The following is a 13,856-nucleotide window of genomic DNA, read 5'->3' as shown; positions in this document are numbered from 1 at the left end:
CTTCATCTGTAATGTCAGGGTAGAAGCATCTGTCAAACGAGATGGCTGGGGGATTAATGCATGGAAGTACCTGACTCAGACCCTGGTGTTAACTTGTAAACTGTGCAGCTTGACTCTTCTAATGGCATTACCTCACATTACACGGGTAGTTTTTGTTTTAAACACACACATTTACTCATACATTATGTTACTTAAGTCTTTTTAAATGGTTTATTGATTATGCCATTACAGTTGTCCCATTTCCCCCCTTCATTCCCTTCCGCCCTGAACACCCACTCTCCCTCATTCCCCCCTTTAGTTCATGTCCATGTGTCACAAGTTCTTTAGCTTTTATATTTCCCATGCTATTCTTGCCCTCCCCCTGTCTATTTTCTACCTACTGTCTATGCTACTTAGTCTCTGCACCTTCTCCCCCCTTCTCCTCCTCCCACCCCCTGTTGCTAACCCTCCATGTGATCTCCATTCCTATGGTTCTGCTCCTGAGCTAGCTGTCCTCTTAGTTTGCTTTTGTTTTAGGTGTGGTTCTTAATAACTGTGAGTTTGCTGTCCTTTCAATGTTCATATTTTTTATCTTCTTTTTCTTAGATAAGTCCCTTTAACATTTCATATAATAAAGGCTTGGTGATGATGAACTTGAATTTGATCTTATCTGAGAAGCACTTTATCTGTCCTTCCATTCTAAATGAAAGCTTTGCTGGATAGAGCAATCTTGGTTGTAGGTCTTTGGATTTCATGACTTGGAATACTTCTTTCCAGCCCCTTCTTGCCTGTAAAGTCTCTTTTGAGAAATCAGCTGACAGTCTGATGGGAACTCTTTTGTAGGTGACTGTCCCCTTATCTCTTGCTGCTTCTAGGATTCTCTCCTTCATTTTAATCTTGGCTAATGTAATTATGATGTGCCTTGTGGTGTTCCTCCTTGGGTCCAACAAGACTTAAGTAAGATACTCTCTGAGCTTCCAGGAAGTCCAGGAAACTCAGAGAGTATCTTACTTAAGGCTTATAACAGGCGTGTAAGGTAGAGGAACTCTATAAATGGAAGATGGAATAAATTCCTCTTTCAAGTGATACAGCAGGGAAGTGGCGTAGTCTGAATGGATCTCACTGCACCTCTCTAGGTGATGGGGATCCGGGGAAATAATCCAGCCAACGAGCTCAGCAAACATGGGTTGTCCGCAACCAGGTACTCTTTAGGGTGCTGCACGAGATACGCACCAACTGTACCAACTCTGCTCTTACAGAGCTTCCATTCTGAGTGCACTGCTGATAAAGTAGCATACAGACATATTTAGAGACAGTTCAGGCAGTGATAAATGCACTGAAGGAAAGAGGAGGAGAACATCATAGGGAGACAGGAGAGACCTCTCTCAGAAGGAGACCCTGCGCTGAGACCAGATTAATCATACAGAGCTGGCCACCTAAAGATTGTATTATTAGTGTCATATTTTAAAGGTTTGTATTTATTTATTTTTAGAGAGAGGGAAAGGGAAGCAGAAAAAGAGGGAGAGAAACCTCAGTGTGTGGTTGCCTCTCATGCATCCCCAACTGGGAACATGGCTTGCAACCCAGGCATGTGCGCTGACTGGGAATCAAACTGGTGACCCTTTGGTTCACAGGTCCGTGCTCAATCCACTGAGCTACACCAGCCAGGGCTATTGGTGTCATTTTAAAGGGAAGGAAGCTGAGGCCCAAAGAATTCCACTTTCACATAGATAGTGAGAGTCGAGATTCCAAGCCAGGGAGTCTAAGCCCTATGCATAGTGTCACACTGTAACTTACAAAAGTGGCATGGCCGTAAAACTAAACAGGTTTGAAATGGATCACTGAGAAAGCAGTAACTGCAATGCCAAGATGCCATCTGCACATGCATCTATTAATCGTCATTAAAAAGGTTAATCTCTGCATTTGAGCACAAGCAAAAAAATGTAAAACCCATGAATGGAGACACTTTTTACAAGACAATGATTTTTAATATAATGAGGATATATCATTATATAAAACTGATAAGTATAATAATAATTCACAAATACTTTTTTGGCTTGGTTAACTTAGTGCTTTTAGAACTGAAGCTAAAAGATTAACCGAAAATAGATCATGTTCCCATGTTCTATTTGATTTGCCCCTTCTCATCATAAAACCAAAGTCTCTTTTTTCTTCTTTTAAATCCATGATTATGTTTGAGAGAAAAATCATTATGCGAACCCATTCCCAGCCGTGGCAGGTAGCTAAACACCACGGTTCCAATCTGCCAGATAAACTATCAGAAAGTAGTGTTTCTTAATTGTGTTTCAAAGCAAATAGTTTCTGCAAGATATTAACAGATATTCTATACCCAAAATAAGGCTTCATGATCAAGTACATTTGAGAAATACAAGTAGAATTCAACAGCTTAAAGGAATAGGCCAGTATATTGTGTCTTCCCTGTTCTCATTACTATGCCTCGGACTCAACAGTGCTTTCTCAAAAATGAAGATGCTACATAACCTTTACTATTATTTCCACTTTTTAAAAAGTGAACTTGGAGTAAAAAAGTACAGGCTGTTGTGTTCTCACTAACCTACAGTTCCATCAGGATCAGGGTTCCTGGTTTTTCGTTTTACTCTACTTTTCTATCATCGTTAACTGAGGCTTGTGCCAAGTAACTGCTCAAGACTGTCCAGCCAATGAATGGCCCAGCCAGGGGGCCAAGGTAAGCCAGTTTGCTTTTAACCCACTATACTCGAGGCACCTTTAAGTAGGGCTTTTCCAACTCATTAGAGTATCCCATTGCATTGTGGAGAAGGGGATGATGTTTTTAGCTCTTCTAAATTTATTTGAACTTGAACCCAACTTATTATATAACATCTATTAAAATGCCACAGAGAGTTTACAATGTCATTATCGAAGAATATCCTCCCATAATTCAAAGCATACATGGTTTTCACACCTGAGAATGAGTTCATCAGGTTTTCCTGTAGGTGTGGCAGTGTGCTGTGTTTGTAATTACGGCCATGTCCTAAAGCAGTTCAGCCATGGACATTTCCGGCGCTCATTGTATAATCACACAGATTCACTGTAGAACATACAAATATTTGGATGTTTGTGTTTTGAACTCTGGCCTAAATGAACTCATGTCTCAATGTCTTAGATGGTGCATGTCACAGCAAACAGCACCCACACAAAAGTCAACAGAAAAGAAGTCATGTACCCAATGGACAGTGTCTCCGAAATTAGTTTCTACAGGTATACAACCATTTTGAAGTAAACAAATGAGGGTAATTTTAGCATCTTGTTATTTCTCTTGTTTCCAAAAGACTGTCTGGAAACAGTGCACTAATTTTAGGTTGAAAGAGTGTTTTACTTCTAAGATGCTCATAGTGTAAGCGGTACAAAAAGTCACCATGGGGTAAGCTAGAATGTAAGATTTTCCAAACATAGTATCTCAAATAGATAAAAATCTCAATAGTCTTTGTGCATTAGGGGTGCAAAGATGAAAGAGGAATTATCATAATATTTTAATAAAGTCTGATATTGTAACTGTGTAATAGGACTTTTAATAAAGATTTCATGCCCCAGTTGGTCACAGTTTACGTTCAGCCTTTAACTTTTCAGCCCCCACACAGGGTAATCCTGACCCTTGGCAGGAACCAGACGGAGACAAACAGGGTGTATCTTATGGGAAGGGCATTGTCTGAAAGAGCACTTTTGAGTTCAACAGAGTCAGCCTAAACTGCAGTCATTTTTAGCAATGTGGGTCTGTAAATAATAAATTTGAATCAACTCAACACTGACCAAACTGTATTTTGTATTAAAGTTACTATACTATGTACTTTGTTTTTTTTCAAATGGATAAGTAGAAAGTGAGTGAAATCGAATTTTAACAGGAGGCCCTCTGAGAAATAAAACGTAAAGTCCTTTCTAAGGATCATTCATTGAAAACAACGTTAGATGAAAACATTTCAAAATGTCTCAGCAAATGTGAAGTTCAGTGTTAACTGGGAATGCTATAATTTATGTAGCAGACCTGTCCCTTCCCAATGTACACAAAATGTTGCGAAACTACCAGGGTGGAAGTTGTTAAAACGGGGAGTGCAGCAAGCGTGCTCCTGGGTGGCTCCTGGGTGGCGCAATCAAAGTCATACGTAACACTGATGTCACAAAGTGCACACAGAGAAAACTTCCACTTTTACATCAGGAAGTCAATGACTAATAACACCAAGCGCTGAAAGGAAGGGAGTGCAGCTGAAGGGAAAAACCTCTGAGGAATGTTGAGAGGCCCATTTCAACTCCAGATGAGCTGCGTAATTTTAGGCAATGATGATAACTATCTTCTGTAATCTTCCTTGTTTGTAGAATAAAATTACTACAGTTTTTTTTTAGCTCTAAATTCTCTCCGAGGCAAAGTTGTTTATTTAAAGCCCATCATCATTCATCCATAACGCTTAGGTTTCTAAAAAAGACACAGTTGACTGGCATTGTAATAGAAATACATATAATCATGCCTCATGACACAAGAAAAATACCATCGCTGATGGTAAGGTCAAGTATTTTGGCGGGGGGGATTTTGAGTGAATTTAAAAATGGATATTGACTTGATCGCAAATAGACTTTCATTCTAGTTCACATGAAAGGGTTTGAAGGTATATAACCAGACATAAGCTCACATTCTAGATGTGGGTGCCATAAACATAACGCAGGATATAGTGAGTTTCTGGTCCCCTTGTTTAAATAACAGGGCTAACTTTTCCTTTTGCAATTTTCATTAAGTTCAAGCAACATAGAGAAACAGCACAACCAAAACGACAGCAAAATGTAAAGCCTTGTCCTGATTTGTACAAGTATCGTATGTGTACAGTGCATAAACAAACAGCGGGAGAAAGTTTTTTTTGAAAAATCCCTAAGTTTTTAATAGTATTCTGTCAGTGTGTTCAGGCAGAAATGACTGAGAAATGACATTTGAGCAGTTAAGGGGAAAATGATGGTGTGATGAAATAAAGTGAGTTAAGATGACAGGATCATTACAAGAAAGATTATTGTGTATAGATTAGTCACTAAGATAAATTTAACTCTTAATTTGAAACATGCATGAACAGAAGCATAAAAAGAATTATTCTTAGAATTTGGCTAAGTGCCAAACCGAAAAGTGAGTAGGTTCTTACCAGGTGGACTTAAGAAAGTTAACTACCATTTCTGAGAACTGAGGACCAGACACAATGAGCAGCCGGATGAGCACAGCAGACTAGTAAACTTGACCCCACTCTACCCTCTGCGTTGCAGGCAGTGCAGCCCCGCATTGGGGAGTTGGGCTAAGGACGAAGCTCACCAGCCTCCCTTACAGTCCAAGTCTGGATCTGCTGAGACCTGTCCTTTGTCGAGGAGAAATACCCCCATGAGATTTGAGGCAGGAAATGAGGCCGAGGTTACATTTCTGCTATTTGTACGACCAGGCACAGTTGTGGGGGTATTTGGTTTAAGTTTTCATTCCAAACAGAGGATAATCCTGAAATTTGGCAATATCCAGAGGGAGATAAACAGGCTCTATCTTAGTAAAGACACTGTCTGAAAGAGCACTTTCCGATTCAGTAGATTCAGTCTAAAATGCGGTCATTTTTTAAAAACAACGTAAGCACTTTTATTAAATGTGTTGGGGTAACACTGGTTAATAAAATTATATAAGTTTCAAGGGTTCAGTTCTGTGATACATCATCTGTATATTGTTGCATTGTGTGCCAACCACCCAAGGTCAGATCTTCCATCATTTTTAGCAATTAAACTTGACACTGACAAAACGAATGATTCCAAAGTGTTCTTGAAATCATTTTTGGAAGCTCAGTCTGGAGCTTGCTCCTCCAAGCCTTGGAACAATTTTGTAAACACTGAATCCTCTGTTTTAAACCACTTTCAGTTAAACAGGGCAGCGGGTTCCTGTTTTCCCTGAGTGAAACTTGACCAGTGCTGGGAGGACCTACGGTCCCTCTCAATATTTCAATGGAAATTTTCTCAGTTGACACAACTCTGCTACTTCCTGTCCAACGTGTTTTCCCCCGAAAAAAAACAGTAATTTGAAACCCTACACATACACAATGCATGTTTCTGTAATTGAGTATAAATGGATAAGTACTAAGAACTGAAATCCTTCTCCCAGAGAGAGAAGAAAGGTCCCCTGAATTAGCATCCACAGACTGCGTTTTCTGTACTTTACCTGCTACAGCTGCGTCCAATTCATCTTCGTCCAAGGATTCCTGGGTGTTAAAGTCTCGGAAAGGAGACAAGGGGTAGGATGTATTGAGGTTCAAGCCCAACATGAAGTTGTGCACCTTCCCAGCACGTCCTTCCCTGGTATTGAATAAAGTTGAGTCGCTCATCAAGGCCATTATCATCCGATGGACCCAACTTGCTTGATTATCGTTTTGAAATTCCCTTTCAGCATCTTCATTTTCAGTGCCTGAGGATAAGGAGAGTTTCATTTTACAGTTTCCAAAACTCACTTTAATAAAGAAAAGGATCTTCTTTGAATGTTTTTAAATATATTTTATTAATTATGCCATTACAGTTGTTCTATTTCCCCCCTTCATCCCCCTCCACCCTGCACACCCCGTCCCCCACCATCCCCCCCTTTAGTTTATGACCACGTGTCTCAAGTTCTTTAGATTCTATATTTCCCATACTATTCTTGCCCTCTCCCTATCTATAACTAACAATGAAGTTCTATGGCTTTTGATTTAACAAACACTTATTTGTGTAAATTATTAACACAGTAAATATTTTCATTAAACATTTTTGTCCTTAAAATATTCTTACTTTACCCTTTACCTGTAAGCTAGTCTAAGATTGTATTGTACATTGTCAGTTGGTCTATTCTTAGATTTCCAGGCCAATTTTTATTTCCCCCCTTTCTCCCCTTCCCCAATTCCTCTTCTTCCTTTGCCCTGTCTGCACACACACACACAGAAAATCCCCAGTCCCTAATCCTATCCTGTTCATTTCCTAAATCTCCTTCTCTATCCTGTCCAGTAAACTTCCAGAAATCATGCAAACTGAGAACAGACAACCAAAAGATTCAGCATGTATTTCCTGTTCAATAAACACCTTACACACTGTTATTTCATTCCTACTTACAGAGTTTGGGTTTTAAAATCCTGTCATTTAAACACATGCTTTAAGATGTTTTAAAATTCTTTAATCTTCCCAAAGAAGCAGTTTTGAATGACTTTTTCCTCAAAACCTACGTATACAGATCAGCATGGCTGGGAGGTTCTGCTGTGTCATTGCTGGAGAGCGTTGGCTCTGCAACCCCGCTGCCAGGGGTCCGGGGACTCTCTACCCTGTTTACCGGTTCAGGAACCTTCCTCAGCCTTCACTTCCTCAACCTTCTAGCGTTGTTGTGAGGATTAACTGAGTGAGTGCGTTCAAGCAGATTCCGTAGGGAAGTGCCAAGGCCTGTATTAAATCCTTAACAAACATTATTTAATTGTCGAAATAGTGGCGGCAGCAACAGCAGCAACATAATCACTATCGTTGCCTCTATTATTCATTCACAATCCAAATCTGAGACCATTGTACAGTAGAACATGATTCTACCTGCCTGTATCCCTTTTGCTCGGATTTCTGGGAACTCTATATGGAAATATGCATAAAAGTGTGCGTGGGTGCATGTGGCGAGAGAAAAGAAAATCTATGTTCAAAGTTCACGATTTCCAATAAATGTTAACTAAACACACATAAAACCAGAACAAATACAGATTTTTAATTTCACAAAGATTAGTGTAACTGTGCTGCGTAAATGGAGTGATCTTTCTTTCGGGAACCAATCCAGAGGACTACGTGTCCACTAAAAAGCAAACACTCTTTTCTGCCGCCACGTTTGTCTAATGCCAAATCTGACTAAGAAAATCTTTTTTTAGAACAAATCAGGCTTTAAAATGAGTATCTCCATGTACACAGGATATGAATAAAGTATCCGATTATTTGGAGATAATTTGGAGATAATCTCCGAAGATTTGGAGCTGCTTCATCAGCACGATCGTGGTCATTGTCATCATCATCATCACTATTGTTTATAATTTCGAAATAAACCCCACTTTTCTGACGGCAGAGCATCTGCTTTCCCTGAGATACACTTGGCAAGCATATCACTGGTGGGGTGAACCCAGCAGTCAACAGATCCATGAAAAATGGTATCAACTGCTCTTAGCTACACTACTCATAGTAAATTTCTATTTGCTGTCCCATACAACTGAAAGCCCTCGGTATACATTTTTGAATTTGACAGTTACAGCAGTTCTGTGAGAGCAGATAAAATGATGACAACATAGATTTGAAGAAACTAAAGCTGAAAACTGCCTAAAGGCCTTGCTCTAAACCATGACCAAAAATGAAGGAGCTTCAAGAGAATGAGAAGACACGACATGGACCAAGAGAAAAGGTCTGCAAAAAACCACACCTGACAGAGGGCTGTGGTCCAAAATACTGAAAACTCTAAATCTCAATAATAAGAAAATAAGCATCCCAAATAAAAAAATGGGCAGAAGACATTAACAGACACCTCACCATAGAAAGTACACAAATCACAAGTAAGCAAGCATGTGAAAAGATGCTCCATATCCTATGTCATCAGGGAATGCAAATTAAAACAACGAGATAACACTACACACTTCCTAGAAATGCCAAAACCCAAAACATTATCAAAGCCAGATACTGGCAAGAGGGTCGAGCATCAGGAACTTTCAAATACTGCTGGTGAGCATGCAAAATGGAAGTCACTTTAGAAGACAGTTTAAAAATCTCTTACAAAACTAAATTATATTCCTACCATATGATCCAGAAATTATATTTCTTGGTTTTTACCCAAAAGAGTTGGAAAAATTACATCCACACAAAAACTCTGAATATAGATGTTTATAGCAACTTTATTCATAATTGTCCAAACCTGAAAGTGACCAAGACATTCTGCAGTAGGTGATGGATGAACTGCAGTCCATCCACACAATGGACTATTTGGTGCTAAAAGAAATGAGCTATCAAACCATGAGAAGACATGGAGGAACCTTAAGTGTATATCACTATGTGAAACAAGCCAACCTGAAAATGCTATTGTACCATATGATTGCGACTGCATGTCATCCTGGAAAAGACAAAACTACGGGGACAGTGAAAAGATCAGTGGTTGCCAGGGGCTGGGGCAGGGGACAGAGGGACAGATCAACTGAGCACAGAGCACTTTTAGGCAGTGAAACTACTTTGTATGACACCATGATGGTGGATACATGTCATTTTACATGTTCAGAATGTGCACTACCAAGAGTGAAGCCATAAGTCAGGACTTTGGGTGGTGGCGATGTGTCAGCAGAGGGTCACTGATTGTGACAAACGCACCAGGCTGGTGGGGGACGTTGAGAGTGGGGGAGGCTGTGTGTGGGTGGGGGCAGGGGATCTATGAGAACTCCGTATTTTTGGCTGAATTTTGCTGTAATCTAAAACTAGTATAAAAATAGTCTATTTGAAAGGAGGTAAGTGTATATTAAGAGCTAATATTAAATATAAGCTGTGATACTATGAAAGTCCGAGGAGAAAACATGGGTAATAAAATTTTAGATGTCCCACATAACAATATTTTTGCCATTATACTTCCTAGGGGAAGGGAAATAAAGGAAAAAATATGCAAATGGGACTACACTGAATTAAAAAGATTCTACACCACTAAAGAAACCATCGTCAAAATGAAAAGGAAACTGCCTATATGGGCGAACATATTCACCAGTGATACACCAAACAGGGGTTCAGTCATAAAAGGCAAGGACCTACATCCAAGATTACTCGATCCAGCAAAGCTATCATTTAGAATGGAAGGGCAGATAAAGTGCTTCCCTGATAAGGTCAAGTTAAAGGAGTTCATCATCACTAAGCCCTTATTATATGAAATGTTAAAGGGACTTATCTAAGAAAAAGAAGATGATCACAAATATGAATGGTAAAATGACAACAAACTTACAACTATCAACAACTGAACCTAAGAAAACAAACAAACAAAACTAAGCAAGCAATTAGAACAAGAACAGAATCGCAGAAAGGGAGATTGTCTAGTGGGTTATTGGCGGGGAGGGGAAAAGGGGGGAAAAGGTATAGGGAATAAGAAGCATAAATGGTAGGTACAAAATAGACAGGGGAATTAAGAATAGTCTAGAAAATAGAGAAGCCAAAGATATTACATGTATGGCTGACCCATGGACATAAACTAAGGTGAGGGAATGCTGGTGGGAGGCGGGGTGCAGGGTGGAGGGGAATGAAGGGGAGAAAAAATGGAACAATGGTAATAGCATAATCAACAAAATATACTTTAAAATCCCCAGAATATATAAAGAACTCATGTGACTCAACATCAGGATGACAATCCAATTAAAAAATGGGCAAAGGACCCAAAGAGGCACTCCCCCTGCCTCCCTCCCTCCCTTTCTCTCAAATCAATAAATTTTTTTAATTTTAAAAATACACTGTTTAAAGAATAACTTTGACTTTTTAAAAGCCACGTAAAGCTGCTTTCAACCCACTATGTCCATGCAGAAAGTCCAGTGATATAATCAGGCTTAAAACACAATTTGGTATTTCTAACATCTCAGTTTGTTCTTGACAACTGATAATATTTTTTAGGTATTAAAAAGAAAAGAAGTAAGAGATATTTCTGTGTTGCATATTTGGTCACATATACAGCATTCTCTCTCTCTCTCTCTGAAAGCTTCTATTCTCTCAAGGTCTTAAGCAGACTGCCGTGCCTACCTGGAGCATGAGGGAATCACTCATAACCATTTCCTAACCGACTTCCACCAGCGAAGGTTCCAGCTCTCTTACCTTTGGGCTCTTGGGACTCATCATCACTATCCGAGCTGTCATTACTCACAATATGCTTTGCAGTAATATTTTCTGTGGAAAGAAAACAAAACAATTGGAGGATCTCAGGTGTCAAGACTCACAATTAAATTTACTACATGGATGGAACCTCTACAAAATCATGAAATGAGATCTACTAGGCTACTAGTATAAATTTAGATCAATTTTTCACTGGAAAACAAAATTTCCCAGGACATGAATATTTAGTTTGAAATTTATTCACTCATGATTTAGAGGGAAGAAATTTTGTTTATCTTCATTCTGAAAGGAAGAATAACTTTTTAATTGTCATTAGCTTTTTTAATTTAATTATTGTTCAAGTATAGCTTTCTGTCTTTTACTCCCATTCCAGCCCCCCCAGTGCTCCCCACCTCCCTCCCATTTCCACCCCCCTTAGTTTTTGTCCATGTGTCCTTTATACTTGTTCCTGTGAATCCTCCTTTTCCCCTGAAATTCTCTCCCCTCTCCCCTCTGGTCGCTGTCAGCCTATTCTCTATTTCAGTGTCTTTGGTTATATTTTGCTCGCTTGTTTGTTTGATTGTTTAGGTTCCTCTTAAAGGTGAGAACATATGGTATTTGTCTTTCACCGCCTGGCTTATTTCACTCAGCATAATGCTTTCCAGTTCCATCCATGCTGTTGCAAAGGGTAGTAGCTCCTTCTTTCTTTTGCTGCAAAGAATTCTATTATGTAAATGTACCATAGTTTTTGGATCCATTCATTTACTGATGGGCACCTAGGTTGCTTCTAATTCTTGGCTATGGTAAATTGTGCTGCTATGAACATTGCGGTGCAAGGTTCTTTTGGATTGGTGTTTCAAGGTTCTTAGGATATATTCCTAACAGTGGAATTGCTGGGTCAAAAGTCATATTCATTTTTAGTTTTTTTTTAGAAAATTCCACACTGTTTTCCATAGTGGTTGTACCAGTCTGCAATCCCACCAACAGTGAACTAAGGTCCCCTTTTCCCCACAACCTCTCCAACATTTGTTGTTTGTTGCTTTGTTTATGATGGCCATTGTGACCAGTGTAAAGTGGTATCTCATTGTGAAGAATAACTTGATTATAGAAAGCTTCTCATTATACAAAAAATATATTTCTTCAATTAAATATGTTGAAGTGGTGTTTATGAAGGAAATGCAGTGTAAAACCAAAATCCACAGTGGGACTACAGAGCAGTTTCATCAAAATAAATGAAAGCTACTAATATAAGGTATCTTTTCATTTTCAATACCACTGAAAATTGTTGAAATGTGCCTTTTGTGTTGAGAATTTCTGCTTCCTCTGAACATATGAAGAGAGCATTTATAAAAACTAAGATAGAAACCACAAATGCTTAAAACAACAATGGCAGTAAAATCTAAAACAAAAACTAGTTGTTTTTTCCAAGTAAAATATCTAATTTATGAACACAGACCATCCCATATAATTATCATTTATAGAAAAATCAAAGTTCCTTTGAATGCTTACATAAAGCTACTTGCTGCATCATGATTTATTTTTCTTTCTATTAGCCAATAATTTTTTATTTTAAGAAACTGACTTCAAATCTACAATTTTCTTTAGTAGAGTCATTCTGGGGCTTTAAACTCAGAGAAATATAGATATACCCTTAGGTTTTTCCATGTTACTCTACATGTTCACTATACCTACAGAAATATCATGTATTTAAAGGATCTAGACTATATAATGGGAGGGCTAATATAAGCTTCAGGCAGTAAATTGACTTTTCCATGTTTAGACTTCTGTAATTTTCCTGGCATAATTACACAGATGCATTCAGTAAAGAAAAACATTCACAGGCTAATACTATCCATTTCATTTCGTGACTGTTAGGGATGGGGGCATGTTAAGAAATGGTCCACTCCAGGTATTACGGGCATTAGGTGTCTTCCTGTTCCAACACGTACTTTGGTGGGATAAAGTTTTCTTTCTTTAAGCATTTTTGGGGTCATATTGATACTCTCACTTAAAAAGACAGTTCACCAAAATACTGCCTTCTTCATATGGAAGTTTTTGTGGTATAAATAGCTAAATATTATGACTTTATCTGCTTCATTTTAATTTATCTGATTGTGGTCCAATGACTTCACAGTCTTCCTTCAGAAGGGAGAGAAGAGAAAACCCCACCTCTGAGCACCCCTCTAGGAGGTAGACTTTGGTTGGCCAGCAGATGAAAGAGTCACCAGAAGTCTTCTCCTCAGTCACCCTGCTGGTCTCATTTCTGGAAACCCTTCTCTAATCAGAGGTAGCAGGCATCCTGCTGACCAGCGTCCTCAAGTTCATGATCTCCCCCTTAAGTCTGACACACAGAAAAAGTAAATAAACCGCCGAACCACTGGCCTCAAGGGGGGCGCCTCACCCCAAAGAACAGTCTCAGGGCTACTAAGTATAAACATTCTCCTTTTTCTTGGCCTCTAGCCATTGCCTCACTCACCTTCAGATGTGTTATTTCAGTCTTATTCTCTTCCTGCCTTTGGAGGAAAAACTAACAAACCCCAGGGTATATTTGAATTATTCCACAGAGAAGGTGTACAGAGAGACAAGCCCCATAACATGTGGTACTTTTATGCTTTTCTCTTTTCTTGTCCTGAAATCTTCACGTAATTTAGAGAAGAGTGAGTTATGTCCACAAAATTAGAGTTGATGATATCTGGAATATAATGTACATTTATAAATGAAGTGAGAGCATTTCAGCATTATACACTTCATCTTGCTGCTAACCTTGAAGAATGTGGCTCTGTAGTTGATAAACAGTGTACATATTATGCCTAGAAAATATGTAGGTTGATCCAACCAAAATTTCAACCACTTTAGGACAATTATAATTTTTATGACGATTGAATTTGCTCTCTATATACATGTTAGGGAAATTGATCAGTGTAAGCATGATTTCACAATACCTAATTCTTCCTCCATCGTGGAACCTTTATTTTGTGAGCTGGAAACTCCCAAGACCCTGTTGAACAATATAGAAAAGGCACTGCCCCAGACACCTA

At 38.9% G+C, this 13,856-nt stretch overlaps 1 protein-coding gene across 1 annotated transcript in view; it reads right to left on the bottom strand.

The window, feature by feature from the left end:
• The window catches only part of PLA2G4A (phospholipase A2 group IVA), a 147,451-nt gene that overhangs the window by 20,074 nt on the left and 113,521 nt on the right, over positions 1 to 13,856 (bottom strand). The window contains exons 12-14 of the mRNA XM_037159532.2: positions 13,761 to 13,853; positions 10,822 to 10,893; positions 6,179 to 6,421 (exon numbers count right to left, since the gene is read on the bottom strand). Of these exons, the coding sequence (XP_037015427.1) occupies positions 6,179 to 6,421; positions 10,822 to 10,893; positions 13,761 to 13,853 (408 nt within the window). The remainder of the gene's footprint in view (positions 1 to 6,178; positions 6,422 to 10,821; positions 10,894 to 13,760; positions 13,854 to 13,856) is intronic.

Source organism: Artibeus jamaicensis, unplaced genomic scaffold, assembly GCF_021234435.1.
Source record: "Artibeus jamaicensis isolate MK-2021 breed Jamaican fruit bat unplaced genomic scaffold, CSHL_Jam_final contig_2170, whole genome shotgun sequence".
In the NCBI taxonomy this organism is placed as follows: domain Eukaryota; kingdom Metazoa; phylum Chordata; class Mammalia; order Chiroptera; family Phyllostomidae; genus Artibeus; species Artibeus jamaicensis.
This window is presented reverse-complemented; position numbering and strand designations above follow the sequence as displayed.